General features: G+C 40.1%; 1 protein-coding gene across 1 annotated transcript; it reads right to left on the bottom strand.

Annotated features, from left to right (window-relative positions):
* Positions 1–16651: 16651 nt before the first annotated feature.
* On the bottom strand, positions 16652–19571 carry LOC137644891 (piggyBac transposable element-derived protein 4-like). Its single transcript, XM_068377773.1, has 2 exons — positions 17074–19571; positions 16652–16741 (listed from the first exon to the last, which is right to left on the bottom strand). Exon 1 carries the CDS (start codon positions 19416–19418, stop codon positions 17079–17081), a length of 2340 nt encoding a protein of 779 aa, XP_068233874.1. The 5' UTR covers positions 19419–19571; the 3' UTR covers positions 16652–16741; positions 17074–17078.
* Positions 19572–27500: the final 7929 nt, after the last annotated feature.

Below are 27500 nucleotides of genomic sequence, written 5' to 3'. Positions count from 1 at the left end.
TCCGACAAAAGTTGAGGAAGTTCTAGAAAGTAGGAACTATCAAATTGATAAAGAGAAGGCTTGGAATGGGGCGCCTACATATGCTTGCTTTAAATCATGAAAGGGGAATTGTCTTCAACAATAGAGATAGAAAAATAAGAATTGCAGATTATTTCTTTACAAAGTTATGCAATAGTGATATAAGTAATGACGTCACTAATAAAAATAATGAAACACATGAGCTGGTACCCAGCATAACAATATAAAAAGTAAAGAAAGCATTAAAAGGCATGAAAAAACCAAAGCAGTAGGAGAACATGGCCTAACAACCGATTATTTAATAGATGGGAGAGATTTCATATTATTAAAATGGTTGACCACTCTATGAAATATCTGAAAAAAATGCTCTATATCTAAAACTTGGAAAAACTTTGATATACCAATACACAATAAGGGAGACACAAAAAACCTGAAAATGTTCGCCCATATTAATCAACCAGGAGAGCAGGCAGGCTTTAGAAGTGGGTATCAAACCAATAAGCATATCAATGTAATTAACCACATAATGAAAAAAAAAATCAACAAAGTATGACAAACCACTATGTATGGCATTTATAGACCATGAAAAAGCTTTTGATTTTTCAAAAGTTCAGCAATAACGAAAGCACTTCATAGACAGAGATTAGATGAATCTTATGTTAAAACACTTGTAGATATTTATACAGAAAGTACAACAATCATAAACTACAAAAATATCGTGAGAAAATTCCAGTAGAGAAAGGGAAAATATAGAAATTAATGATAATGGAGAGTAGAGTACCTTAACAAATTAAGAATTGCAGTTGAAAAAGTTATTTTTAAGTGAATCGTGCGAGGAATTACAACATATAATAGAAAATCTTAATGGAGAAAGCAGAAATGTACGACTGGTATTGAATATGAGTAAAACCAAGATAATTTATAATGAATGTGCAGAGAAATAACAAATAAGTGTTATGGGTGAACCTCTAGAGATTGTTAATTAATATACATACTTAGGACAGACAGTAAGGGGCTCGCCAGGGCACGAGACTAAAACTAAAATAAAGATAAGCCCAGCACGAAGAGCATTTGGTAAACAAAATGATATTATGAATAATAAAACACAATTTTAAAATTATTATTACTATTATTATTATTATTATTATTATTATTATTATTATTATTATTATTATTATTATTATTATTATTATTATTATCCTCTAAAAAAAATAATTTAATCTGATTACTCTACCTGTTCTAACTTATGTATCAGGAACTTGGAGCCTTCCTAAAGCCTTGGAACATAAGCTACTGACAACTTACAGAGCCATGGAGAAAACAATGATGGAAATAACACTCGGAGATAAAAAAGAGTAACGTGGATGTGAGAGCAAACTAATGTAGGGGATATTCTAACTACATGTGAGAACAAGATATTGACATAGGCAAGACATCTAATGAGAACGCCTGACATTCGATGGACAAATACAATACAATATATATATATATATATATATATATATATATATATATATATATATATATATATATATATATATATATATTTGGGCTCAAGCCATGTCGTCCTGATGGAAGTTCCTATAGGGTAGCTTCCTAGGGTATATTACAACTACGGCGATATTCCCAGAGAATTTACCTTAAGGTACCAGAATTCTAACTCCTGGAGCGAGTATCCCTCGTGAAAGGGATATCGCGACATATCAGAGGACGTATTCTAGACACGTCACATGGCAATCTACATCCTGGACAGAGATTTCGTCTCGTAGGAGGTGATTGGCGAGATACGAATTCGGGAAAGAAAAAGGGGAGCCGCTCCCAAGGCTTCCCTATCCCCCGATTCGTATGCGTGCCTGGCGCCAATCCTGGCGCCATCTGTATTCCTTTTTGGGTAGCTTAACAACTCGGTGTTTTTTCCTGTTTTTCTCGCAAATCTTGGATTTATTCGGCTTTTCATGGCTTCTTCGTCTTCGTTGGCCTCTGATAAGTTGAGTATAGTGTCTGTTATGTATAAATGTAGGCTCTTGGTAAAATTTTGAGTGATTAATAGGATTAATCTTTGATACAAGAGCCGTAGCCTACCAGAGGCGTCTTGGACGCTGTCGCTCGCTAGGTATAAATTAGTTAGTCAGAGCGACATTCCTGGTTGTTTTGCTTTAATAAATTTTAGCTATTTAGCGTTACATAGGATTTCCTTTCGTGCTTAGTATTATTTGGCGAAGTATTCGCCATTCTGGCCTACGCTAGGCCATGTAGCCTAGTCGTTTGGTCCTAGTACTTCATGCATGATTTTGGTTTTTCCGAGTGTAATTAAAATTTTATTGAAGCTTTAGGCTATATTTTATACATTTTAGACTGTGTGGAATATTTCCAAGATTGTATACGTGTGAGTTTCGGTGAATTAGGTAATCGATTCTCTTGGTGCCTAGGCTAGTTGCTTATGGAGCCTTAGTATACTTTATCATACTCCCCTGTTGCTTTCTTTTCTTCGGAGAAGGTATGCAATCCCTTTCCCTCTGTTTAAGCCTTGGGCTTATCCCTAAGTGGTTTTTTCCGAATTTATTTTCGATAAAACTATACTAGGGTGTGACTGTACCTTCCTGTTCCTGTAGTTATGGTTCAAGAGGGACAGAACAACAGAGTTTTTAGTCTGAGTCTGTGTTGTCTGGCTTAGGGCTGAGTCCCCCTCGCTGACCTAACACATACAAAGGGAGCTTAGCTCCCTTAGGTCAATACCGAAGGTTTCTGTAGTTATGATTCCTTCTTTTGTGATCTACCAGACTAGTCCTGTTGCTGTTCTCGGGGGAGGATAAGTTCTTCCCTTGGGAGTAGCAACGCCTTCCTTGCTTTGGTGCTCTGGAAGCTGGCAAGTATTGCTGGCCTTTCCCCTTAGATCTCCCTTAGGCTAAGATAAGTTTCTTGGCTGCGGGTGATCTGTCACTAAAGCAAGGTTGGCAGGACCCTCTTGTCCCTTTCCCCTCTTTCTTCGTAATGGCCAAGCCATTACTGTACTGTACGTCGTTCTACATCTAGACCTAGTATAGGTTAGGATGTGGAATTGACTCAGCCCCTTGCCGGCCGGCAGAGCTGGCCGGCAGGGGTCTTACTGTACTGTACGTCGTTCTACTTCTGGACCTAGTATAGGTTAGGATGTGGAATTGACTCAGCCCCTTGCCGGCCGGCAGAGCTGCTGGCCGGCAAGGGTCTTATGTTTTCGAGTGCTGCCTGGACCTCTCTTGGTCCCTCATCCATGCCTGCCGGCAGAGCCGGACGGCATTGGTCAAGGAAGCCTGAATTAGTTTCTCCCCTTCCTTATATGCACTCTTTCGGTTGCCGGGCTCAGAGGTTGTGTACACTCTTATCCCGGCATCCATTCTATTTTTCTTCTAGTGCTGTACCTGTCCCGGCTGCCGGCCTATGAGGCCGGCAGCCGGGCAGGTGTAGTCCTCTGGTTCTTTTGCTGCCGGCTGGCATCGGTCTTGTACCTTTGCCGGCCGGCTTATGTCAGTCCTTGTCTGCCGGTCACCAAGAGTGTGGCCGGCAGCTGGGTACTACCTTGTGTAGTTGCTGGCCGGCAGCCATTGCCGGCCAACACTGGCTGTTACCGGCCGGCAGTTGCTGCCGACCGGCACAGGCATTTGAACCAGAGTGCTGCCGCCCTATAGCTGTTAAGTAGTATACTTTAAAGCTAGTTGTGGTGTGTGCCGGCCGGCAAAGGCAGGCCGGCACACATCCCCCTATACTGTACTAGTATTCTTCTGTATAGCATATACAGTAAGAAGAAAACTATAGTAAGGGTTTTGGTACAGCACTGTATCTTCTAACACTATTGTGTTTTCTGGCACATCCCTTTGCTGTTGCCCTCAGATAGGAAGCTGAGTTCTTCCCTGTCTATTATCCAGGATTTTAAAATCATTGCTTAGGTGTGAGCTCCACCTGTTTCCTCTGGAAACCTTGCATTGGTTACTCTAGAAGAGATAAACCATTTTGATTTTATTATCTGGAAGGCTGCAACAATGGGTTGTGAGGGAAACACAAGTGTGTGTATTTCCTTTATGAATTGTTATGCTATACTATGCATATCCAGTGATACATAGTTCACTTGATACTCATGGAAATTTCTTCTCTTTACAGGAGGACCCTCCGAAGTGCGGAAATGTTTTCTGCAATGTCCGCAGCAAGAACCTCTGCGGACATGAGTGTTGTAGGAGACACACAGCATGCGCTGTCTCCAAGGATGATCTCCAGTATTGGGACCCTCAGGTATGTACTGTATGCACTAACCTGATTACTGAGGCTTTTGATTCCCCTAGAACGGCGGAATCAAGGGATATAGCAAGGGAAAAGCTTCGTACTTGGGTAAGGGGCTTCAAGAAGAACACCTCTGGCCCTTATCTTCCAAGTGAGAAGATGAGGGCGTATCTTTTTCCCCAGGCATCAGCTGATGCAGTGATTCCCCAGCCTCAAGAGGAGATCCCTCAAGATCAAGTCCAGGTGGACGTGGAAGTCGCAGTCGCGATGCAAGACATCCAGTTGGATGACAGGATGTCTGACCTGGACGAACGTTTGGAACAAGACCTCCTGGCAGAAGGTCAGGATGAAGTTCAAACCCCGGATGTCGTAGAGGATGAGGTCGACGAGGTGTCGGCTACTCCGGTTCAGATTCCGGAGCCTATCCCCTCAGCATCGGCTGGTCTCCCAGTAGAACTGGGACAGGCCCTCTCTTCGATTGTTGGAATGATCCAACAAATGCAGAAGGAGAATCAGGAGAAGGCGGCTGCAATGGAACTGCGTATGCAGTCCCTGGCAGAATCACATGGGCCCCGGAAAAGGCTCAATGTGAAAGACCTTCCCGTATGCTCAGATGCTAACCCATGGAGGTATGCTGAGCACATGCCGATGACGACTGGAAAGATCGTCATCTCGGATAAGCTGGGCTCAGTTCCCCTAGAGGAGGTAGAATTCTGGCCCAGCAAGGCATCATATCCGGACTGCTATGTCCGGCTGAGAAAAGAACCAGCTTCAAGGGAGGAGACAGAGCCGAAGGAGGTCATTATTATGGACCACGCTAAGGCTCAAGCCCTACTTTCATCCTCGATGAAAGAGAGGGGCTTCTCTAACTCGAAGGTAGCTGCATTGAGCAAGAAGCTCCCTTCTTTTGTGTCCTCTCCTGATAGAGCCTTCCCCTTTTTACAGAAAGGGTTTGCGGCTGTCCTAAAGGCAGTCGAGGCCGGCAAGCCTTGCCCCTCCCTGGAGGAGTGTAAACCCTTGTCGCTGGCCCTGCCTATGGACCACAAAGACTGGAAGGATGTCCATCTGACATTCTCAGTGGGAAAGTTGGAGGCTGATATTGCCGGACGGCAATTCGGCGAGGACCTCCCCAAGCTGTCCGACTCTCTTTTACGAAGAGAGTTCGAGACAAAAGAAAGACTGGCTGCCTCAATGTCTCATCAGACTACTCTTGAGACGATGGCAAGTGACCCCAAGGTCCATGAAATGTTCATGGTAGTGGCTAAGTCTCACCTAGCCACAGTGACGAAGGACCTTTATGGCTTCGTCAAGGCAAGGAGAGCTTGCAGGGAGTTCGTGTTCACCGGGGCTTCGGTGAGACACGAGCCAAGGAAGTTAATCTCCTCCAACATTTGGGGAAAAGACCTTTTCCCTACCGATGTGGTCAAAGAGGTTGTTGATAAGGCCGCCGTGGAGAATAGAAACCTTCTCCAGAAGTGGGGCCTGGCTATCAAAAGAAAATCTTCCCCGGATGAGGGTCCTCAACCAAGGAGGAAGAATATGAGGACTAGGCTACCGTCTCGGCCAGCCAAGCCTTTTAGACAGCAACAACAACTGCAATTGCCATTGCCTCCAGTGCCCCAGATGGTGGCACAAACCCCGACTACTTTTCAGTGGGTACCCCAGGCTGTGCCAGGTCAGTCAACCACATTCACCCCAACGTTCGAAGGACAGTCTTCTTCCTTCCGTGCAAAACCTAGAGGAGCAGCCAGAGGCTCGTCTAGGCGCCCCTCAAGGGGAAGGGGATTCAGAGGTGGTCGTGGTCAGGGAGGCAAGACCTCAGGACGGCAGTCCAAGTGAAACGATACCGGTAGGAGGGAGACTGATGAAATTTTGGGATCGCTGGACCTTCGATCCCTGGGCCCAAAGCCTACTCAAGAATGGACTGGGCTGGAGCTGGTACAGCACTCCACCCCCGTGCCTTCGGTTTTTCCAACACTCCACCCCCGTTTTGGAGGAGTACGTTCAAGAACTGTTGGAGAAAAAGGTGATCCGAAAGGTGAAGTCCATCAAATTCCAAGGGAGGCTGTTTTGTGTTCCCAAGAAAGACTCGGAAAAGCTCAGAGTCATTCTGGACTTGTCGCCACTCAACAAGTTCATAGTGAATTGCAAATTCAAGATGCTAACACTGCAACACATAAGGACCTTACTGCCCAAGAGGGCATACTCAGTCTCTATAGACTTGTCAGACGCCTATTGGCACATTCCAATCAGCCGTCGACTCTCCCCCTACCTAGGGTTCAGGCTACAACGGAGACTATACGCCTTCAGAGCCATGCCATTCGGGCTAAACATAGCCCCAAGGATTTTCACGAAGCTTGCGAGCGCAGCTCTCAAACAATTACGCCTAAAGGGAATTCAGGTAGTAGCCTACCTGGACGACTGGCTGGTGTGGGCAGCATCCGAGACCGAATGCTTGCAAGCTTCCAGTCAGGTGATCCAGTTCCTAGAGTACCTAGGCTTCAAGATCAACAGAAAAAAGTCTCGACTTTCTCCATCCCAAAAGTTCCAGTGGCTGGGAATCCACTGGGACCTTTTGTCACACAGTTTCTCCATCCCGACGTAGAAAAGGAAGGAGATAGCGGGCTCTGTCAAGAGACTTCTAGATTCCGAAAGGATATCAAGACGCGAACAGGAGAGGGTACTAGGCTCTCTCCAGTTTGCTTCAGTGACAGACCCAGTGCTAAGAGCACAGCTAAAGGATGCAACCGGAGTTTGGAGAAGGTATGCATCAAACGCGCGAAGAGATCTGAGAAGACCAGTGCCGCCTCGGCTACGTACTCTTCTCAGACCTTGGTCCCAAGCCAGACATCTAAAGAAGTCGGTTCTTCTTCAGCCACCTCCCCCGTCGATGACGATTCACTCAGACGCCTCAAAGGAGGGATGGGGAGGTCACTCTCATCGGAAAAAAGTCCAGGGAATTGGTCCAAGCTATTCAGGACCTTTCATATAAACTTTCTAGAAGCTATGGCAGTGCTCCTTACCTTAAAGAAAGTCTCCCCGCGTCACTCGATCCACATAAGATTGGTGATGGACAGCGAGGTGGTTGTGAGATGCTTGAATCGACAAGGGTCGAGGTCACCACCTCTCAACCAAGTGATGTTAGCCATTTTCCGATTGGCGGAAAAGAAGAAGTGGTACCTGTCGGCAGTTCACCTTCAAGGAGTCCGCAATGTGACAGCGGACGCTCTATCCAGGTTCACACCGATAGAGTCGGAATGGTCCTTAGACGCAGGATCATTCTCCTTCATTCTGAATCAAGTCCCAGAACTGCAGATAGACCTCTTTGCGACGAAAGACAACAAGAAGTTGCCCCTGTACGTGTCCCCGTACGAGGACCCCTTAGCGGAAGCAGTGGACGCAATGTCCCTCGACTGGAACAGATGGTCCAGGATTTATCTGTTCCCTCCTCACAACCTTCTGTTGAGGGTCCTCAACAAACTGAGATCCTTCAAGGGGGGTAGCGGCAATAGTGGCCCACAAGTGGCCGAACAGTATGTGGTTCCCCTTGGCGTTGGAACTACAGATGAAGTTCGTGCCGCTACCACATCCAGTTCTGACCCAGCGAGTCCAGAAGTCGACTGTCTGCGCTTCATTACAGAAAACCCGGACCCTGCAGCTCATGATTTTCTCGTCCTTGCGGTGAGAAAGCGTTTCGGGATTTCGAAAGCCAGCATAGACTTCCTAGAGGAATATAAGTGCAAATCGACTAGAAGGCAATATGAGTCATCTTGGAGAAAATGGGTGGCCTTTGTAAAGGCAAAGAATCCGCAGGAGATCTCAACAGACTTCTGCTTATCTTTCTTCATCCACCTCCATGGCCAAGGGTTGGCAGCTAACACGATTTCAGTGTGTAAATCTGCTTTGATGAGACCCATTTAATTTGCCTTCCAGATCGACCTAGGTAACGAGATCTTTAATAAAGTTCCGAAAGCCTGCGCTAGGCTCAGACCTTCAGCACCTCCAAAGCCCATCTCATGGTCTTTAGACAAAGTTCTTCATTTCGCCTCCTTGTTGAGCAATGAAGAATGTGCGTTAAAGGATTTGACGCAAAAAGTTATTTTCCTATTTGCACTCGCGTCCGGGGCCAGGGTTAGTGAGATCGTAGCCCTCTCGAGAGAGGCAGGTCGTGTTCAGTTCCTGGATGGGGGGGATCTGAACCTGTTTCCGGATCCTACATTTCTCGCCAAGAATGAGTTACCCACCAACAGGTGGGGTCCCTGGAGAATCTGCCCTCTGAAAGAAGATGCATCTCTATGTCCAGTAGAATGCCTAAAGGTCTATCTTCGTAGAACTTCAGACTTCAAGGGTGGTCAACTATTCAGGGGAGAAACATCAGGCTCAAATTTATCTCTGAATCAACTCAGAGCGAAAATCACATATTTTATTCGCAGAGCGGATCCTGACAGTACACCCGCAGGTCACGATCCGAGGAAAGTTGCCTCATCCCTAAATTTCTTTAATTGTATGGATTTTGAACATCTCCGTTCATACACGGGCTGGAAGTCTTCCAGGGTGTTCTTTCGCCACTAGGCGAAGCAAGTAGAGGAACTTAAGAGATCTGTGGTAGCAGTGGGTCGTGTAGTTAACCCTACTGTTTAACTCTGCGAGGAACAGTGGTCTTAATTGGGACGATTAGGTCCAGGGTGAGTGTGTAGGTACATACTGTGCTACAAACTAAATGAGGGCACCAAGTGCCCATATAGACTGTTCCTTCTTTCAAAGGTGAACCTAGCATAAGTTCAGACATGTGTGCCGAGCGTTTCTAACGCTAATGTGATTAATTTGTAATACAGACTTTTATGACTTGATACCTCGGTATCTTATTAAAGTGGTGTTTAATGGTTTTTCTTTCAGATAAACAAGTTCTGTTTACTATCATACTTATGCTTAAAGTTTTGGGTTATCCTCTTTTATATATATATATATATATATATATATATATATATATATATATATATATATATATATATATATATATATATTTGTTGTTAACCTGTCTGTTTATTGTCTGCCAATAAACTTGTTCTTGAGAACCTTGCGTCTCTTTCACCTGTGTCAATTTATTGGTATAATTGAGCATTTTAATTCTATGTATCTTATCTGGGATAATTCTGATAGAATTGTTCTGTTATGCAAGCTATGTTGCATTGGTTTATGTAGTCCCCTAATGGGAGGACTCCGTCCCATAAAGGGACGAGGGCGGTTTTATTAGTTTCTTCCTATGCGGATATAAACCTTTGTCCAATACAAGTATTGTGCAGATTACTGGTCAATATATATTGACACAGTGGTTCTATACAAACTATGCTTTACTAAATATAGGGCGAGACCACTATATTAACTTGCCTGGTATTCATACATAGATATATGTACTCTTCGAGACTTTTCCAGAGTCTAGTAGGACTCTTCCCTGTAGGGGGCAGGAAGCTCTAATATAGTTTATAGTTAGTTGAAAAGATGTATAACGGTAACATCTTAGGTCTCTAGGTCTAGTCGACCGGGAAAAAAATTACCTCCGGGGAGTACGGCACGTTCTGAGAATCCACAGATACAGTAATGCTCTGGTACACTTCCATCAGGACGACATGGCTTGAGCCCAAAAAACGGATTTTGAGCGAAGCGAAAAATCTATTTTTGGGTGAGATGGCCATGTCGTCCTGATGGACCCGCCCTTGCCTTTCTAAGAAAGGGCTGTAGGACCCCTCCCTACATACAGTATCTGTAGCACCTCGTGTACGCTACAAGGAATACAGATGGCGCCAGGATTGGATGCCAGGCACGCATACGAATCGGGGGATAGTGAAGCCTTGGGAGCGGCTCCCCTTTTTCTTTCCCGAATTCGTATCTCGCCAATCACCTCCTACGAGACGAAATCTCTGTCCAGGATGTAGATTGCCATGTGACGTGTCTAGAATACGTCCTCTGATATGTCGCGATATCCCTTTCACGAGGGATACTCACTCCAGGAGTTAGAATTCTGGTACCTTAAGGTAAATTCTCTGGGAATATCGCCGTAGTTGTAATATACCCTAGGAAGCTACCCTATAGGAACTTCCATCAGGACGACATGGCCATCTCACCCAAAAATAGATTTTTCGCTTCGCTCAAAATCCGTTATATATATATATTGTGCATATATAGTAGTTGCAAAAAAAGCAGTGAAAGGAAGAAAAGACGATATATTGACGAACTAAAAAAGGTTGCGGGTGTGGACTGGCATAGAAAAAACAAGCAGACAGAAGAGAAAGAACATACAGTGGACTAGTAATGATTTCTTCTTCTTCTTCTTCTTCTTCTTATTATTATTATTATTATTATTATTATTATTATTATTATTATTATTAGCCAAGCTACAGCCCTGGTTGAAAAATCAGAATGCTATAAGCCCAAGACCTACAACAGGGAAATTAGCAAGGAAAGGAAATGAGAAAAAAGTAAGTAAATGATATATTAGCAAATATGAAATATCTTATGATCAGTTACGTTAAAGTAGGCCTGTCGTTCCGTGTGAGTTTTTTACTAAGTTTATATATATATATATATATATATATATATATATATATATATATATATATATATATATATATATATATATATATATATATATATATATATATATAGTGTATATATATGTATATACTGTATATAAATATATATATATATATATATATATATATATATATATATATATATATATATATATATATATATGCATATGTATATATATATATATATATATATATATATATATATATATATATATATATATATATATATATATATATATATATATATATATACATATATATATATATATATATATATATATATATACATATATATATATATATATATATATATATATATATATATGTATATATATATATATATATATATATATATATATATATATATATATATATATATATATGTATATATATATATATATATATATATATATATATATATATATATATATGCATATGTATATATATATATATATATATACATATATATATATATATATATATATATATATATATATATATATATATATACATATATATATATATATATATATATATATATATATATATATATGTATATATATATATATATATATATATATATATATATATATATATATATGTATATATATATATATATATATATATATATATATATATGTATATATATATATATATATATATATATATATATATGTATATATATATATATATATATATATATATATATATATATATATATATATATATATATATATATATATATATATGTATATATATATATATATATATGTATATATATATATATATATATATATATATATATATATATATATATATATATATACACACACACATATATATATATATATATATATATATATATATATATATATATATATACACATATATATATATATATATATATATATATATATATATATATATATATGTGTATATATATATATATATATATATATATATATATATATACACACACATATATATATATATATATATATATATATATATATATATACATATATATGTGTGTATATATATATATATATATATATATATATATATATATATATATATATACATATATATATGTGTGTATATATATATATATATATATATATATATATATATATATATATATATATATATATATATATATATATATATGTATGTATGTATGTGGTGGCCATATTGGGACTGGCAGCTGAATCCCTGGCTTGATTGCCGGTGCATGAACTCACGTGAACTAATGTCACATTTTTTTCTTTACCTTTTTACAAGCATAACAGATACTATTCTCTAGATTTAGATATCTTACTTCATAACACATGAATAAATAAATGGGTGGTTAATGTTTTTTAAAATTTTTGTTGGACGTTAGCGTTCACACATTGTAACTAAAATACCATTCGTAACTAAAATGAGACATTGAATTTATAAACATGGCAATGGTTTCTGAACACGCTGCCACTTTTTTGTTACCTTTGATAGGCGATATTCCGATCCATGTCACCTAATAAAACTTGTAACAGAAAGTTTGAGTGATAAGAATACTTTCATTAATAAATATGAAACTCATGTAAAATGGGAGTACATAGATCATCTTTACAGACTCCAAGACAAAAAACTTTATTCGGGTAATAAGAAGGTCAGAGCTGCTCATATGACAAGGATACAATAGGATGAAAGTTTAGTTAGCCGTAAAGCTCGTAAATTCTTTTAAATTCTTACTTGAAAAAAATAAGTGAATTTAAGAGAAATAATGCTACTATTGATTTCATAATGGTATACAAAACCTTACTCAATATATTGAATTCTAGAAATTTAAATGCCAAGGGATTTAAATGACTAAACCAGAAAAGTAATGCAAACTGTGATAATTATTTAATAATAAATGCAGAAATATACTTCAGTTCATTGAAACTTCTAGATGGTAAAGCCATCTTCAAATCCAATACAAAAAATGGATTCATTGGCTTTCTATGATTGTGAGCCTTAGCAATTTTTCTATGACTCGAAGATTCAGTCATGATCCCATTGAAATATTCTTTGGTCAAGTAAGAAGCATGGGAGGCAACAATGATGAATCAGCAGCGAGACAATTTGCTATGGCTTACAAAAGGTTTCTTGTTTATAATGACTTGGTGGATTCCATTCGTGGCAACTGCTTACCATACAATAGGAGTTGGGGCCTATACCAACTGCCTCGAGCAACATAAACATTCTTTTTGAAGTAAATCACATAAAAGCTTCTATCAAATGTCAATTTTACAAGGCGTTTATTTACAAAGCACACTCAGAGGACAAGGAAGGTATTTATGCTTATATTTCTAACCGAAACCAATTGTCAAAATGTTCATATTAAATAATAGCTCATATCACAGGTATTGTTGTTATCCAGGTGAAAAAACGTCTTTACAGTGTAAGGCCACCATTGATGCTTTTACGTTAAATATAACTATCATCACATTCTCATCAATAATAAAAGAAAGTAAACTTGCTTTATCCATCAAATGATATAATTGACATACAATACATGTGAAAAATATGCCTTGTGATAAAGCAATGGGGAAAGTAAACTTCTATAAATTAGTGAAGTTCCGTATTGACAGCTTACAGATTGAAAATAATGTTTTCTGAGTTCAGTTATCACATGTATGATACACAACTATTGAACAATCCCTTATACTTATTGATTGAAGTAATAGCTTAAAGTTTTTGCAAGTAATATATAATCACACTGGTAAGCAGATTACTGCTAAACTTAACACAGGTTGCAGTAAAGAGTTGCCAGTTATATACTAAACTAATTAATTTTAAGGGTTAATAATTCCAATTGATAAATAGCATACGAAAATATATGATAAGGATAAAACAATAGATGATATGAAAGGACCATCTTTAAATTTGGGTCAGTAATAGGTTATATGTGTATATGATAATGAAAAAGTTTTCATTGTATTCCGAAGTAGTTAAGTAAGATATTGTGTTTATTGAAATCAATAATTTATAACAAATACTAAAACTACAATAACCTTTAGCTTCCAATTATACTTGCTTGTTAATCGTTATGGTTTAAGGGTACCTGACACTTGCACGCATTCGTGGCACGCACTGGCACGCATTGATGCGCGAACTCGCGTGAACGAGCCGTGAAAATGTCGTGAACAGTGCGGGAACTCGCGTGCCAGAGCGTACCAATGCGTGCCATGCGAGCCCAAAACTTTGAAATGTTTAAAGTTTGTGGCACGCATTGGCACGCACTAAATGGCCGTGAAATAGTCGTGAACGATGCGCCAACTGGAGTGAACTGGAGTGAACAGTGCGTGAACTGGCGTGCCAGAGCATACCAATGCGTGCCATGCTTCCCCTTCCACGCATCGTGCATGCCAGTTCACGCATCGTTCACTCCAGTTCCCGCACTGTTCACTCCAGTTCACGCCAGTTCCCGCATCGCGGCCTTCCCACTGACATTGTCACGCATTGTACTCCCGCATTGTCTCGCACTGTTCACGCTAGTTCGCGCATTGTTCACTCCAGTTCCCGCATCGTTCACTCCAGTTCACGCCAGTTCCTGCATCGTTCACTCCAGTTCACGCCAGTTCCCGCATCGTTCACTCCAGTTCACGCCAGTTCCCGCCGGTTCACGCTAGTGCCCGCCTACTCACGCTAGTGCCCTCCTACTCCGCCAGTGGAGCTCTCGTGGGATTATCAGAGGGTGGAGCTCTCGTGTGATTAAGGGGATTAGGGGGTATATAAATTGAGGTCCGAGGACACTCCTAGCCATTCCAGAGTTCGCCAGCGAGGAGACAACATGCCTAAACTGAAGCAGCCAAAGGGAAGGGGGAGGAAAATGGACGTGATAGAGGAGACTGCAGATCGAGATTCTCCTCATTCATCATTTTCAAGTCTCGATATGGTCATCCCGGAGACACAGCAGGATACAAGCCAGAGCCAGGTATCCAGTGATGACGATTTAAAGAAGAAGCGGGTTTGGGTGTCTAAGAAGGACATCCCTGACTACCAGTGGACGCAAGAGACGGAGACTACGTTGGCCGACCTTGTCAAGGAGAACCACATGCTCTTTGACAAGAAACACAAGGAGTGGATAAACAAGGTGTTGAAGGACAGCAGGTGGGCATATATAGGAAGCCAGCTGGAACCTCCTGCCACTGCTGCCCAGTGCAAAAAACGCTACGAAAACTTGAGGACGAGGGTTGGCAAAATTATGAAGAAGGAGAAGAAGAGTGGAGCTGGCCAGGCTCAAAGGAGTGGCCGTGATGACTTCCTCATGGACACTTGGTCGTTCCTCATACAGGACATCGTCCGTGGAGAGACAGTCGCCAGTGAGGAATTTCGTGGCTCCGAAGGAGGTGCCACGACAGCCAGCGAAGTCGACGATGACGTGAGGTCGACGGGGTCTCGCAGCCAGGCATCTACCACCACCAGGAAGGACAATGGGAAGGGGTCCTGCCGAACACTTGACACCTCTCACAGCGACACCTATGTGTCGGAGAAGTATTTCAGCAATATATTGAGGAATGTGAGTATTAATTATTTTTGACATATGCTATCTGTTGCATTAAAATGCTGTACTAAATTGTTACAATGTTTGTTATATATATACATATATATAATATATACAGTAATATATTTTTATAATATTTTTTATGTTTCAGCTTGTGTCGAAAGCTGATTCGTCAACCCCAACGTTTATGGGCCAGCACAAGATTGCGCACGATTTTGCGTGCCTGCTGGAAGGCTACATGCGTGCCATCCCAGTACACCGATGGCACGAATTCCAAATAGAGTGCCTCAATCTCACACAACGTTACAGGGACGAGACTCAGGTCTTCCAGCAGGAACAGCAACAATCCTCAGTGACCTGGGCAGGCCCACAGCAACAGCAACCTTTACAGCCCCCTGTGCATCAGCAACCCCCTCAGCAACAGTCACCTTGGCAGCCCCCTCAGCAGCAGTCAACTTGGCAGCCCCCTCACCAGCAGTCACCTTGGCAACCCCCTCACCAGCAGTCACCTTGGCAACCCCCTCACCAGCAGCAACCTTGGCAGTCCCCTCAACCAGGACCCTCGCATGCACAGCCAGAGCAGCAGCAGCAGCATCGTCCAGCCAGTCATAACTGGGTGCCGCAGTCAAGCCCTTCTTCCTTGCCCCGTACCACGGACTGGCACCCAGGGATGCCAACTCCACTGTCATCCACCCTTGTCCAGGTGACCTCGCCATCAGTGCCAGTGTCGTCACCCACCCTTGTCCAGGCTCCTTCACCAGCACCTTCATTAACGTCGCTGTCGGCGGCATTCAAAAGTCCATTGACCTTCCCTGTCCTGACCCCGGGGACCATCGACAGCAACCTTGATGAAGCCATGACACCCTCACCCCTCTACTCGTCCAAGGAGCTTGATACCCCACCAGTCAAGGACAAGGAAATTTAAATAGTGTAAAATATTTGTACATAATTGAAGTGTGATACTTGTATATATATATGTTGTTTTAATCTCTTGTTCACTGACGTGGGGTATATAATTATTAACACGGACGTGGGGTATGTTTTACCCCGTTTTAAAAAAAATAAATAAAAATAGTTATAAACAAAATTTATTGATTCTGAAAACATAAACAGAAAGTACATACTCTCTAGTGTATTTTATTCAACCATTTTAATGACTAGCAACTGAAACTACATATTTCAAGGACAACTTAAAAAAAGTATAAAAAAAATACTAAAATTTTTACTTGTGTTGCTAAAATAGAGTGAGTAAAATTTAATATTCTTGTAAATGACTTGATTCCTGACTCACACACTCTCAGGGTATCGGGGTATCTCAGCTATGGGTATCACAGCCTCCTGGAAGGCACACACGCTGTATGGGAGACCATAAAATAATAACTATAAATTCTGTGGTGAAAATAAATGAAGTTTCTGCAAAAAAAAATTGTTTGTAGAGGTATTCCTGTCTGTGAACACTAAATGATCAAGAAATGTTATGGTTATGTTTTGACAGTCAAAAGACCATATTTGAACAAAAAAAAATCTTTTACAATTATTTACCATTGAAAATGGTAATGAGCAATACTGGCAGTTTCAGTGTACAGTACAAACAATTCATATTCTCGGTGATGGACTATGCATTCCCTACGCTTACCAGTATGTAGTTCTAGTACTAGTAGTAGTAGTAGTAACTAAAGTTCTTACCTGTATTAGTGTGGGCAGTCCACGCACCAAGTGTAGATGTGTTGAGGACACACAGGGCGTGTACAGCCTTGACACCTGTGTCGTGTCTTCCTGTCTTTGGCCCTGTCACACAGTGAGCACCGCACCATGGGAGCCCTGCTGTCCGCCATCACTGTGAGACTTGCTTGATCATCCCTGACAGGTAAAGGAATGTTGCAGACTGTGTTGATCACAGTTTTGATGGTTCTGGGAATCCTTGTGTTGAACATCCTCTTTCCTGCCCATGCTTTGATAAGGGCCTCTGCCATATTTTGCATATAGAAGCGTCTCTCAATTGGTTTAGAACCTATTGTCTGCTGATTTTCCTTGTAGATTATCCACGAGTTGATTACACAGGAATTTATCATCCCATAGAAAATACTCATGGGCCACCTGCTTGTCTTGCGTGAAACTGAGTATATAGCACACATTTGATCGAATGCATCAACTCCACCTTTCGTCTCATTATAAAAACAAATGATCTCGGGCTTGCCATTGGGCATTATGGTTGGCTGTCTGTGCATTGATGATAATAGATACACCAACTTCTTTTTCGTTCTTGAAGTGTTCTTGCAGTATGACACCAACGTCATGTCATTCACGAATAAGAATGCACTAGAACCTACCATCCTAGTTCTTGTTTCTTTCATTTCCTGGGGAATTTCTTTCTTGTTTGCTTTCACAGTGCCAACTAGGGTCATGCCACAGTTGTGTAGAAGATCAGTGACCAAGGGCACAGAACTAAACCAATTGTCAGTGGTTACGTTTCTGGTTCTATTGTGGTAGGGTTCTGTAAGATCCTTTGTGATCTTATGACCAACGTTTATGCCACCCCGGGCCTGAGGTTGTGTGTCTTCTTTCCCCAGGTAGGGTATTGCTCTCAGCATGTACTTGCTTTTACTGTCACATATAAGGAAAAGTTTGATCCCATATTTTGCTGGTTTGCTAGGAATATACATGCGGAATGGGCAGTTTCCATGGAATGCCAGCAGCTGCTCATCCACTGTAACTGTTTCACTTGGGACGTACATTTTCCCACAGTTGTCAATAAAGATGTCCCAGATAACACGAATAGCTGCAAACTTGTCCGTTGTCTGTCTCTGAGCTCTCGTGTCTTTGTCATCAAATCTCAAACAGCTGAGAAGGAAGCAGAAGCGGTCCTCTGACATGGCTGCACGATAAATTGGTGGGCCGGTCTTGGGGCTAAACATTTCCCTAGTTGTCAGGTGGTTATCTCTCTGGCCACCACTGAAGATCAATAGTCCCAAAAGTGCACGTATCTCATCCGGTTCTGTTAGGGATAACCCTCCTCTCCGGTTAGTATACTTGGCTGCCCGCTGAGGAATTATTTTGTTGGTCCATTGCACTATCTCGTCGATAATACTATCTCCAAAGAACAAGCTCAAGGCTTTTTCTGGGGTGTCTGCACTCCTTGCCTCCGGTGTTGGTCCTGAGGTGATAGGACCAACAATGTTTCGTGCTGGTGTCCTTACTCTACTGGATGACTGTGGTCGACAATTCCACCTATAGCCAGACTTGGATGTCACTGTACTGGTTCCGAAGTCATGCATTCTTGTAGCCTTGTCTTCTTCATTAGCATTGCTCCTTCGTCTTCCCCTGGCAACAGGAGGAGGCACAGCAGGGTCAGCAGAGGGAGGAGGAGGCACAGCAGGGTCAGCAGAGGGAGTAGGAGGCACAGAAGGGTCAGCAGAGGGAGGAGGAGGCACAGCAGGGTCAGCAGAGGGAGTAGGAGGCACAGCAGGGTCTGCAGAGGGAGCAGGAGGCACAGCAGGGTCAGCAGAGGGAGCAGGAGGCACAGCAGAGTCAGCATAGGACAAAGCTTGTGTAGCACCTCCTCGAGCAGCATTACCACGGCGTCTCTTACTCACCCTACTTACAGCAGGGGTAGCAATAGAGGTACCAGGGGTAGGAGAGGCTGGGCGGTGGACAGAGTGGTGCATTGAGGCTAGGGAGGGGGATGGTAGAGAGTCGTCCAGGGGTTGGTGGGGAGTGGAGGGAGGGTGAGGCCTGATGTCTATTTGGCTGGCAACACGTGGCTTGCGAGGTGTTGATGTAGTTAGTTTTCTCATTCGGGCCCTACTTTGAAAACATTGTTCATCCATAAACTCCTCACTATCATCATCACTGCTAGGTGGTTGTTCATAATCTTTGTCCATATCTGAGTCATCTTCCACCTCATATTCAACATGATCAATCTCACTTTCATCATCACTTTCAAATATTGCACTCACATCTGTTAAGCCTGAATTGTTCATTATTTCATCTAATTCTGCCTGAGAATAAAAAACTTTCTTTTTTCCATCCATCTTTCACAGTTTATTATGAGTCTTTATCTACTTAGTTTATCTAGTCACTGCTATACTATGATAACTCTGAAAAGAGATTATTCAATGCCTGAAAACATAAAAACATGAAAATACACAAAGAACTAAAAACATTCAAAACACATCAACACTGCACTGGGGCAAAATATACCCAAATGTTTTTATTGTTTATCACTGCAATTAGGAACAATATACCCACACATATTAGTATTTTAACACTGCACTGGGGTATAATATTCCCACACATATTAGTATGTTAAGACTGCTGTGGGGTATAATATTCCCACACATATTAGTATGTTAAGACTGCTGTGGGGTAAAATGTACCCACACATATTAGTATGTTAAGACTGCTGTGGGGTAAAATGTACCCAAACTCCCCCCCCCCACACACCCCCACAAGTGATTAATCACAGAGACACTACCTCCCTCCAATAGACCTGACAGGAAACTGAAGCTACATGGCTGTTAAGCTTGCTAAGTGGCCAGACCACTCAGCAAGGATAAAATAAAAATGGCGTGGCGTGAACAAGGGTTAATGTAAATAAAATATTTATATATTTCCAAACACTTTTCGTCTATTTCCTTAAAATACAAAGAAAGAAACAGTAAACTAAAAAATGATAAAAGTGAAGAAAAATAAACCCCCCCAAAAAATTTATATTTGCTGTCTTAATGTGGAAAAAAAATGATATCTTATTTCAAACTATTTTTATCTTTATAATGAAGAGAAACAAAAAGGAAACGAAAAAATAATGAAAATGAAAGAAAAATAAACCTAATATGTTTTTATATTTGCTGTCTTAATGTGAAAAAATATTGGAAAGTTGAGTATTATCTTTACTATGTATAAATATAAGCTCTTGTCATTTTGAATGAAATCAAAAGTGATATTAACGTACACAAGAGCTGTTGCCTACCGGAGGCATCCAGGATGCTATCGCTCGCTCTTATGGGTCATTTAGTTTGCTAGAGCGACGTTCCCAGTTTGTTTTGCTTTAATAATTTAGCTATTTAGCTCCGCATAAAATGCTTATATTGTTAGCTCGGGGATTTCGACACGATCGAGGTAACGATCCTGCCTTTGTCGACGTATTGTCGCTATAGGCAAATTTTTTTAAGTTTGCTGTTTTCATGTAAAAATGAAATGATGTCTTATTTCATGCACACACTTATTTTCATCTATTACCAATCAAGATGCACATTTTTGTTTTAAATAAAAATGAAATGAAAAATAAACCCTAGAAATTTTTAACTTTGTTGTTTTCAGGTAAAAATTAAATTATGTCTTATTTCATGCACACACTTATTTTCATCTATTGCCAATCAAGATGCACATTTTTTGTTTTAAATAAAAATGAAATGAAAAATAAACCCTAGAAATTTTTAAGTTTGCTGTTTTCATGTAAAAATGAAATGATGTCTTAATTCATGAACACACTTATTTTCATCTATTACCAATCAAGATGCATATTTTTTGTTTTAAATAAAAATGAAATGAAAAATAAACCCAAGAAATTTTTAAGTTTGCTGTTTGAATGTAAAAATAAAATGCTTTCTTAATAGTTGTACATATTTTATGTCTGCTATTTATATGTAAATCAAATGCTTTCTTATAGAAACTAAAATCAAGGGCCACAAAAAATACAAACGAAAAATATACGTTTCTTTTATTTACAAAATGGAACAACTATACAGCTCATGGAGGTACTACAATTTTTCTTGCCAAGGGACAGCACCAGCAGGGGACATGTAGTAATGTGAAAGGTAGTCTCGCTGATCCTTTGCATCCTTCTGGATATGATGGCCAGGTAGAGTCATCAGCCCCTGCAGGTTTTGCTCATTCCTCCATGCACCAGGGATCAGAGCATGTGTGTCCGGATCTTCGTAGTCCACTTCTGACAAAGCACCTGGGTATTTGATGAGGACGAGGTTGTGCAGGACACAGGCACACATGGTGATTAGGTTGATGGTGCTGGGCTTCTGCTGCATCGTCGTCAAGAAGCAACGGAACCTTTGACTTAAAATTCCAAAGGCATTCTCTACGACACGTCGGGCACGAGACAACCTGTAGCTATATATGCGTTCTCGTAGGACTTGTGACCGATGGGAGAATGGTTTCATCATCCAGATTCGTAGAGCAAAGGCGTCATCCCCAACGAAGTGATAGGGCACTGGGTGGTCATCATTAGGGAGTGGTTCTGGTTGAGGCACTCCAGCTCTGTTGTCTTCTACAGCATCATGCAGAGAACAGTTGCTCCATGTTCCTCCATCCGACACACCACCCTCTGCCCCAACATCCACATAGAGGAACCTGTAGGAAGCATCTGCGACTGCCATCAGTACAATGCTGTGGAAGCCCTTGTAGTTGTAGTAGTAAGAGCCAGCATTGGGTGGCTTCTTTATGGCAATGTGCTTTCCGTCCACAGCCCCCAGACAGTTGTGGTAATTCCATCTGGAGCTGAATCTGGCAGCAACTTCCTTCCAGGCCTCTTCAGTTTTGGGGCAACGCAGCACTTCGTCCTTGTAGGCAGCGATGATGGCTTTACACACCTCTGGTATTAACTTGCTGATGGTACTTGCTTCAACCCTGAAGCTGTACTGAAGACTTTGATAGGAATTTCCAGTGGCTAAAAAGCGGAGGGTGACAGCAAGCTTGAGTCCAACTTGAAGCGGTTCCCTCATGAAGGTGGACTGCTTCAGGAGGTGCGGGGTTAACTTCTCAACCATCTCTTGAAACAGGTCAGGTGTGATTCTGAGGTAATTTTTGTAGCCCTTTGGATCTTCCTTGTGGAGTTCAGTCAATAGACTGTCATAGTGTCCAAACGAGTGCCTTCTGGTTAACCATTCCCTGACCCACACTTTCCTTTGTATCTTTCTTCGAGGTAGGGTTGGCTTTTGTTTCTCTTTTTCCTTTGCCAGCCTTTTCTGATGCACTCCAACAAATGCTACAGCAGCTGCCAGGTATAGGTATCTTCTCCTCAATGCAATGGTGTCTCTGACAGTAAGCATGTTGTCTCGTCTGAAGCTAATCCAAGAATGTCCTCGGGTTCGAGAAGCCCCGTTTTTATATGGAGTGGCCAATTCGTGAACTGGCGTGAACTGGCGTGAACGATGCGGAAACGATGCGGAATGATGAGTGAACTCGCGTGAACGTGTCGTGAACGATGCGCGGACTACGCGTGCCAATCCGTGCCTTCGCGTGAACGTCGCGTGAACGATGCGCGAACTGGAGTGAACTGGTCGTGCCTTCGCGTGAACGTCGCGTGAACGATGCGCGAACTGGAGTGAACTGGTCGTGAACAGTGCGCGAAAAACACCAGTGCGTGCCACAAAGTGGCACGCACTGGCCCGCATCAATGCGTGCCAGTGCGTGGCAAAAATGCGCGCAAGTGTCAGGCAGGCTTTAGTGTATCTTTTGCCATATATGGGAGGGGCTGACAGCAGTCAACTGGTCTGACCCACACAGCACGCCTCCTCCCATTATTCCTCTACGGGATCAACAACCAATTCTACCATCCACCAGTTGCTGCGGCCACCCTTTCCCTAACAAGTACGAATCTCTTACTTCCCATTAATCACACCTATCAACAGCCACCTGAAAACTAAAAGAAAAAGATCAAAGCCTTCGGGTGGGTCACAACATTACAACCGTCAAGGTAAAGAGAATACCGGTTATTTGCACTGAGACAGGTCTTTGGCTCAATATGTGTGGCTTCTGTACATAGGGTGGAGTGATCAATGTGACGCCATAATGCAATGTGTCCAATAGTTAAAGTAAGGTCAGTTCTTCCATAATTTCTTCCCTGTACGTGTCTCATCAACATCTACAGATTTTCATAAAAAAAAAAGTTCTATCTATTCCTCTGAATGGGATGTTGCTGGTGCATACGTTTGAATGATCTTCAGTTTATATTTTTCTAGATTGATAATTAATTCCACAGTTCTATCAGTAATCATCATCATCAGCTCCTCATACCCAAAGGGCCTCGGTTAGATTTCGCCAGTCGTCTCTTTCTAGAGGTTTTAATTCAATACCTCTTCGCTCTCCATCTCATACTTCGCGCTTATAGTCCACAGCCATGTAGGCCTAGGTATTCCAACTCTTCTACTCCCTTGTGGAGACAGCTAAACGTTTTGTGAGCTAATCTCTCTTGAGAAATTCGAAGAACATGTCCAAACCATCTCCATCTACACCGAATCATGAACTCATCTACATATGCCACTCAAGTAATCTCTCTTGAGTTATACTTCTGATCCTGTCCTGCCATTTAACTCCAAATACCCTTCTGAGGTCTTTGTTCTATATCTGCTCATTATATTGGAAATTGTTTCATTGTCATACCATGGCTCATGACCATATAATAATACCGATCTCACTATAGTGATATATAGTCTGATTTTTATATGTAGCTTCAGTCGATATGATATCCAAATTCTACTTAAGCTGGCCATTGTTGGATTTTTCCAATGTATTACTAAATTCTAATTCTAAAGACCCTGTATTAAAGATCATATTTCCTTAATACTTAAATTATTCTACGTTATTAATCCTTTCTCCTTCCAATGATATTCCATCTTGCATTGCATACTCTGTTTTCATCATCTGTCTTTCTTTAATTGATCTTGATCCCAACCACGTGTCATATTTCCTGCATTCTCGTAAGCAAGCATTGCAAATCCTGTGTTGTTCTGCTAATAAGGATAGCATCATCAGCATATTTTAGGTCTGCTAATTTCCCATCACCAATCCAGTCCAATCCTTCTCCACCATCTCCGAATGTTCTACGCATTACAAAATCCATGAAGAGGATAACCAACATTGATGACAACACAATCCCTTGGAGTACTCCGCTGTTCACTGGAAATTCATTTGGACTCTCCACAAAATGAGCCGGTGCATACTATCAAAGATTTTTTCATAGTCCAAAAATGCCACCAAAGGGGATTTCTATATTTTACACATTGCTGAACATATCTAAAATTCAAACTTTGGTCAGTGCAGCTTCTGCCTTTTCAAAATGGTACTTGTTCATCTCTCAGCTTTTCATCAGTCTTTCTCTCCAGTCTCCAAAAATAAGCATTTTATACATATCAATCAGTCAGGTCTTCCTTTTTTTTGGACATTTTCGCCAATGCTCCTAACTTCAAATCATCAGGTTTTGCCTGTTCATGCAACATTCTGCAAAGTATTCTGGAATTCTGGCAGTCACTTCATTTTTGGCCAGTATCATCTTGGCAGTTATTCCATGGTATCCAGGGGCTCTCCATCTCTTGAGTTTTTAGATGATAGTTTTGACTTCAAACTCAATGAATTCGTTCATGCGTACATCTAGGTCTTCATCAGCTTCAGGTATATCAATCAAATTGATGCCAGGGCGCCAGGGAACTTCAAGTCATTTATTCATTCATTTGTCTCTTAAAGTTTCTAAGACTGCAGATCAATTCTTACATTTAATTGCAAATATTTATCTGTCCTCTTCTTCTAAATGCTTATTTGTATCAAAACTAGGTATTCTATCTAGCTTTTTGTTGGGTGCTTTCAGTGTGGCAATAAGGAGCTAGTGATCACTGCCAATATCTGCACCTCTATAGCTTCTTATATTTCTCAATCTTCCTTCTCTCTTTATTGATGACAGTGTGTTATATTTTATTTTTGTAATTACCACATAATTAAGTCCATGTGTATTTGTGGATGTTCTTGTGCTGAAAAAGAGTACCTCTAATAAAAAAATTGTTTGCTGAACAGAAACTTATGAAATGTGCTCCATTTTTATTTGTAACTTTGCCAAGACCATCGACACCCATCACAATCTCTATCAGTTGATTATTCCTTCCAACTTTAGCATTGAAGTCACCAATCATAATGTTCATATATCTCTCTTGGATCTTATCTATTATACTCTGTAGTTTTTCATAGTATTCATCTTTCCTTTCTTCAGGGAAATTATTTGTTGGTGCGTAGCAAACTATAACACTCATATTACACTGTTTCGATTTGAACTTTGCTAGTAACAATCTCCTATTTAAAGTTCTCCTCGGGTTATGCCTTTTCTGCCCTTTGTGTCACCATCATTCCTACACCTTCTCTTCCAACTCCATCTGTTATTCCTAAATAGATATATACATTGCCTTGGTCATAAGTTTCCTTACCAGTCCCTCGTGTTCCACTCAGGGCCAAGATATCCAAACTATATATCCTAAATTAACTCTCCACTTTCTGTTACCTCCCAAACTGATTCCTGGTTCTAACCAAAGACTATATACTGAAGGAAGATAGGAAGGCTCAAAATAAAATGTTAATACGCTAGTTGGCAACTCCAAAGTGAACACAATAGTTGATTGCTCCGATTTCAGATGGCGTTGTAGGTATACATCGTTTGTCGTCTGTTTGTTTATATTCAGAATTTGACAGTTTACTCAAACGAAGTCATGGCGCCAACAGTAAAGAAGTCATACAAGTGTGTTGTGTGCCATAAACAAAAAGAAACCAATCCTCATTTGGTATTTCACAGGTTCCCTAAGGACAAAGAACGGTGAGTACAAACAGTATACTACATGCAGTATGTGCTGCTAATGAGTAAGCCCCACTGATATTGGATGTAAGATTAAGGCAAGGCATCCAAAGTAAATCTCTTTTGTTTTTCATTTTTTGTTGGCTTGTATGCTACCTTATTTTTATTTCCAACCCCCTTTTGATTATTTTTGTGTGTGATACAATTTTGTGTTATTTTGATCCTTTTGATTGTACATTTATACATTTATTAGTTTATAATACTAAACTATACATGGGTGCATCATGCTTTTCCATTTCAATAAAAAAATAAAATACAATTGTGTTTTTATACACCTGATATCTCTCCATCTTACAGTGGCCTACAAACTGTAATTAAATGTATGGCTACACATAAGCATTTGTGGCTAAGTTTAACAAATCAGATATACAGTATGTTTTAATTTATTCGAATGTGATATTGTATAGAACATTTAAAAATGATTGTAATATACTGTACAATACTTAAATTTGCAAGAAAACTAACTAAATCATAAGAGATATAGCTATTGAATTTCTGAAAAATAGACTGAGAAACTTAATTGGCAATTTAGTTACCTAAAATTTAAGAATATCATGAATATATGAGTAAAATATATTGACATAATAATGCAAATTATGAACAAATATGTTGCAAAATTTACAATCGAATTCCGTCCTATATACCCGTAAGCATTACCGCTCTGAATGTTTGGCTGCTCGCTCAACAGATAGAGCCATTCGTTTCGCATGGGAGTATCTGGCATCTTTTCATAGCACAGTCATCTGTGTGTTAAAAGCCTGAGCCTTCCTATCTTCCTTTAGTATATAGTCTTTGGTTCTAACTTTCCAATTACCAATTCTCAATTTTTCTTTAGTATTTTTAAAGCGTAAATTCTTAGCACCCTGCTACGGCCGGGAAGAGGGCCATTCTGTCATATTCTCTTTACATTGACTGACTAAATCAATAGAGGATTCGTTGGCTAGATTCATCAAAGAATAGCCAGTTCATATCAATAGCAGTAAATAATTATATTATATTACATGTAATATTATTATAATCAAAGAAAACCACTTCAATTGCTTTTTCCTATAATGTCCTAGTAAGCAATATATATATATATATATATATATATATATATATATATATATATATATATATATATATATATATATATATATATATATATATATATATATATATGTATATATACAAATTACACACATATATATATATATATATATATATATATATATATAAATTATATATATATATATATATATATATATATATATATATATATATATATATATATATATATATATATATATATATATATATATATATATATATATATATATATATATATATATATATATATATATATACAGTGGAACCTCTACACACGAACGTATCTACATGCGAATTTTCCAACATCCGAAGTAAAATTCGAGCAAATTTTTGACTCTGCACCCGAATTTTATTTCGACACACGAAGTAAACATTACGCCATTGAGCGTCGAGTGCTCAG

Source organism: Palaemon carinicauda, chromosome 8, assembly GCF_036898095.1.
Source record: "Palaemon carinicauda isolate YSFRI2023 chromosome 8, ASM3689809v2, whole genome shotgun sequence".
NCBI lineage: Eukaryota > Metazoa > Arthropoda > Malacostraca > Decapoda > Palaemonidae > Palaemon > Palaemon carinicauda.
Note: the sequence above shows the minus strand (reverse complement) of the source record. Positions and strands in the feature narration are given on the sequence as shown.

What these genes read in the sequence shown, in the direction of transcription:
- LOC137644891 (XM_068377773.1), bottom strand. Translation starts at nt 19,418, where the DNA reads ATGGATGGAAAAAAGAAAGTTTTTTATTCTCAGGCAGAATTAGATGAA.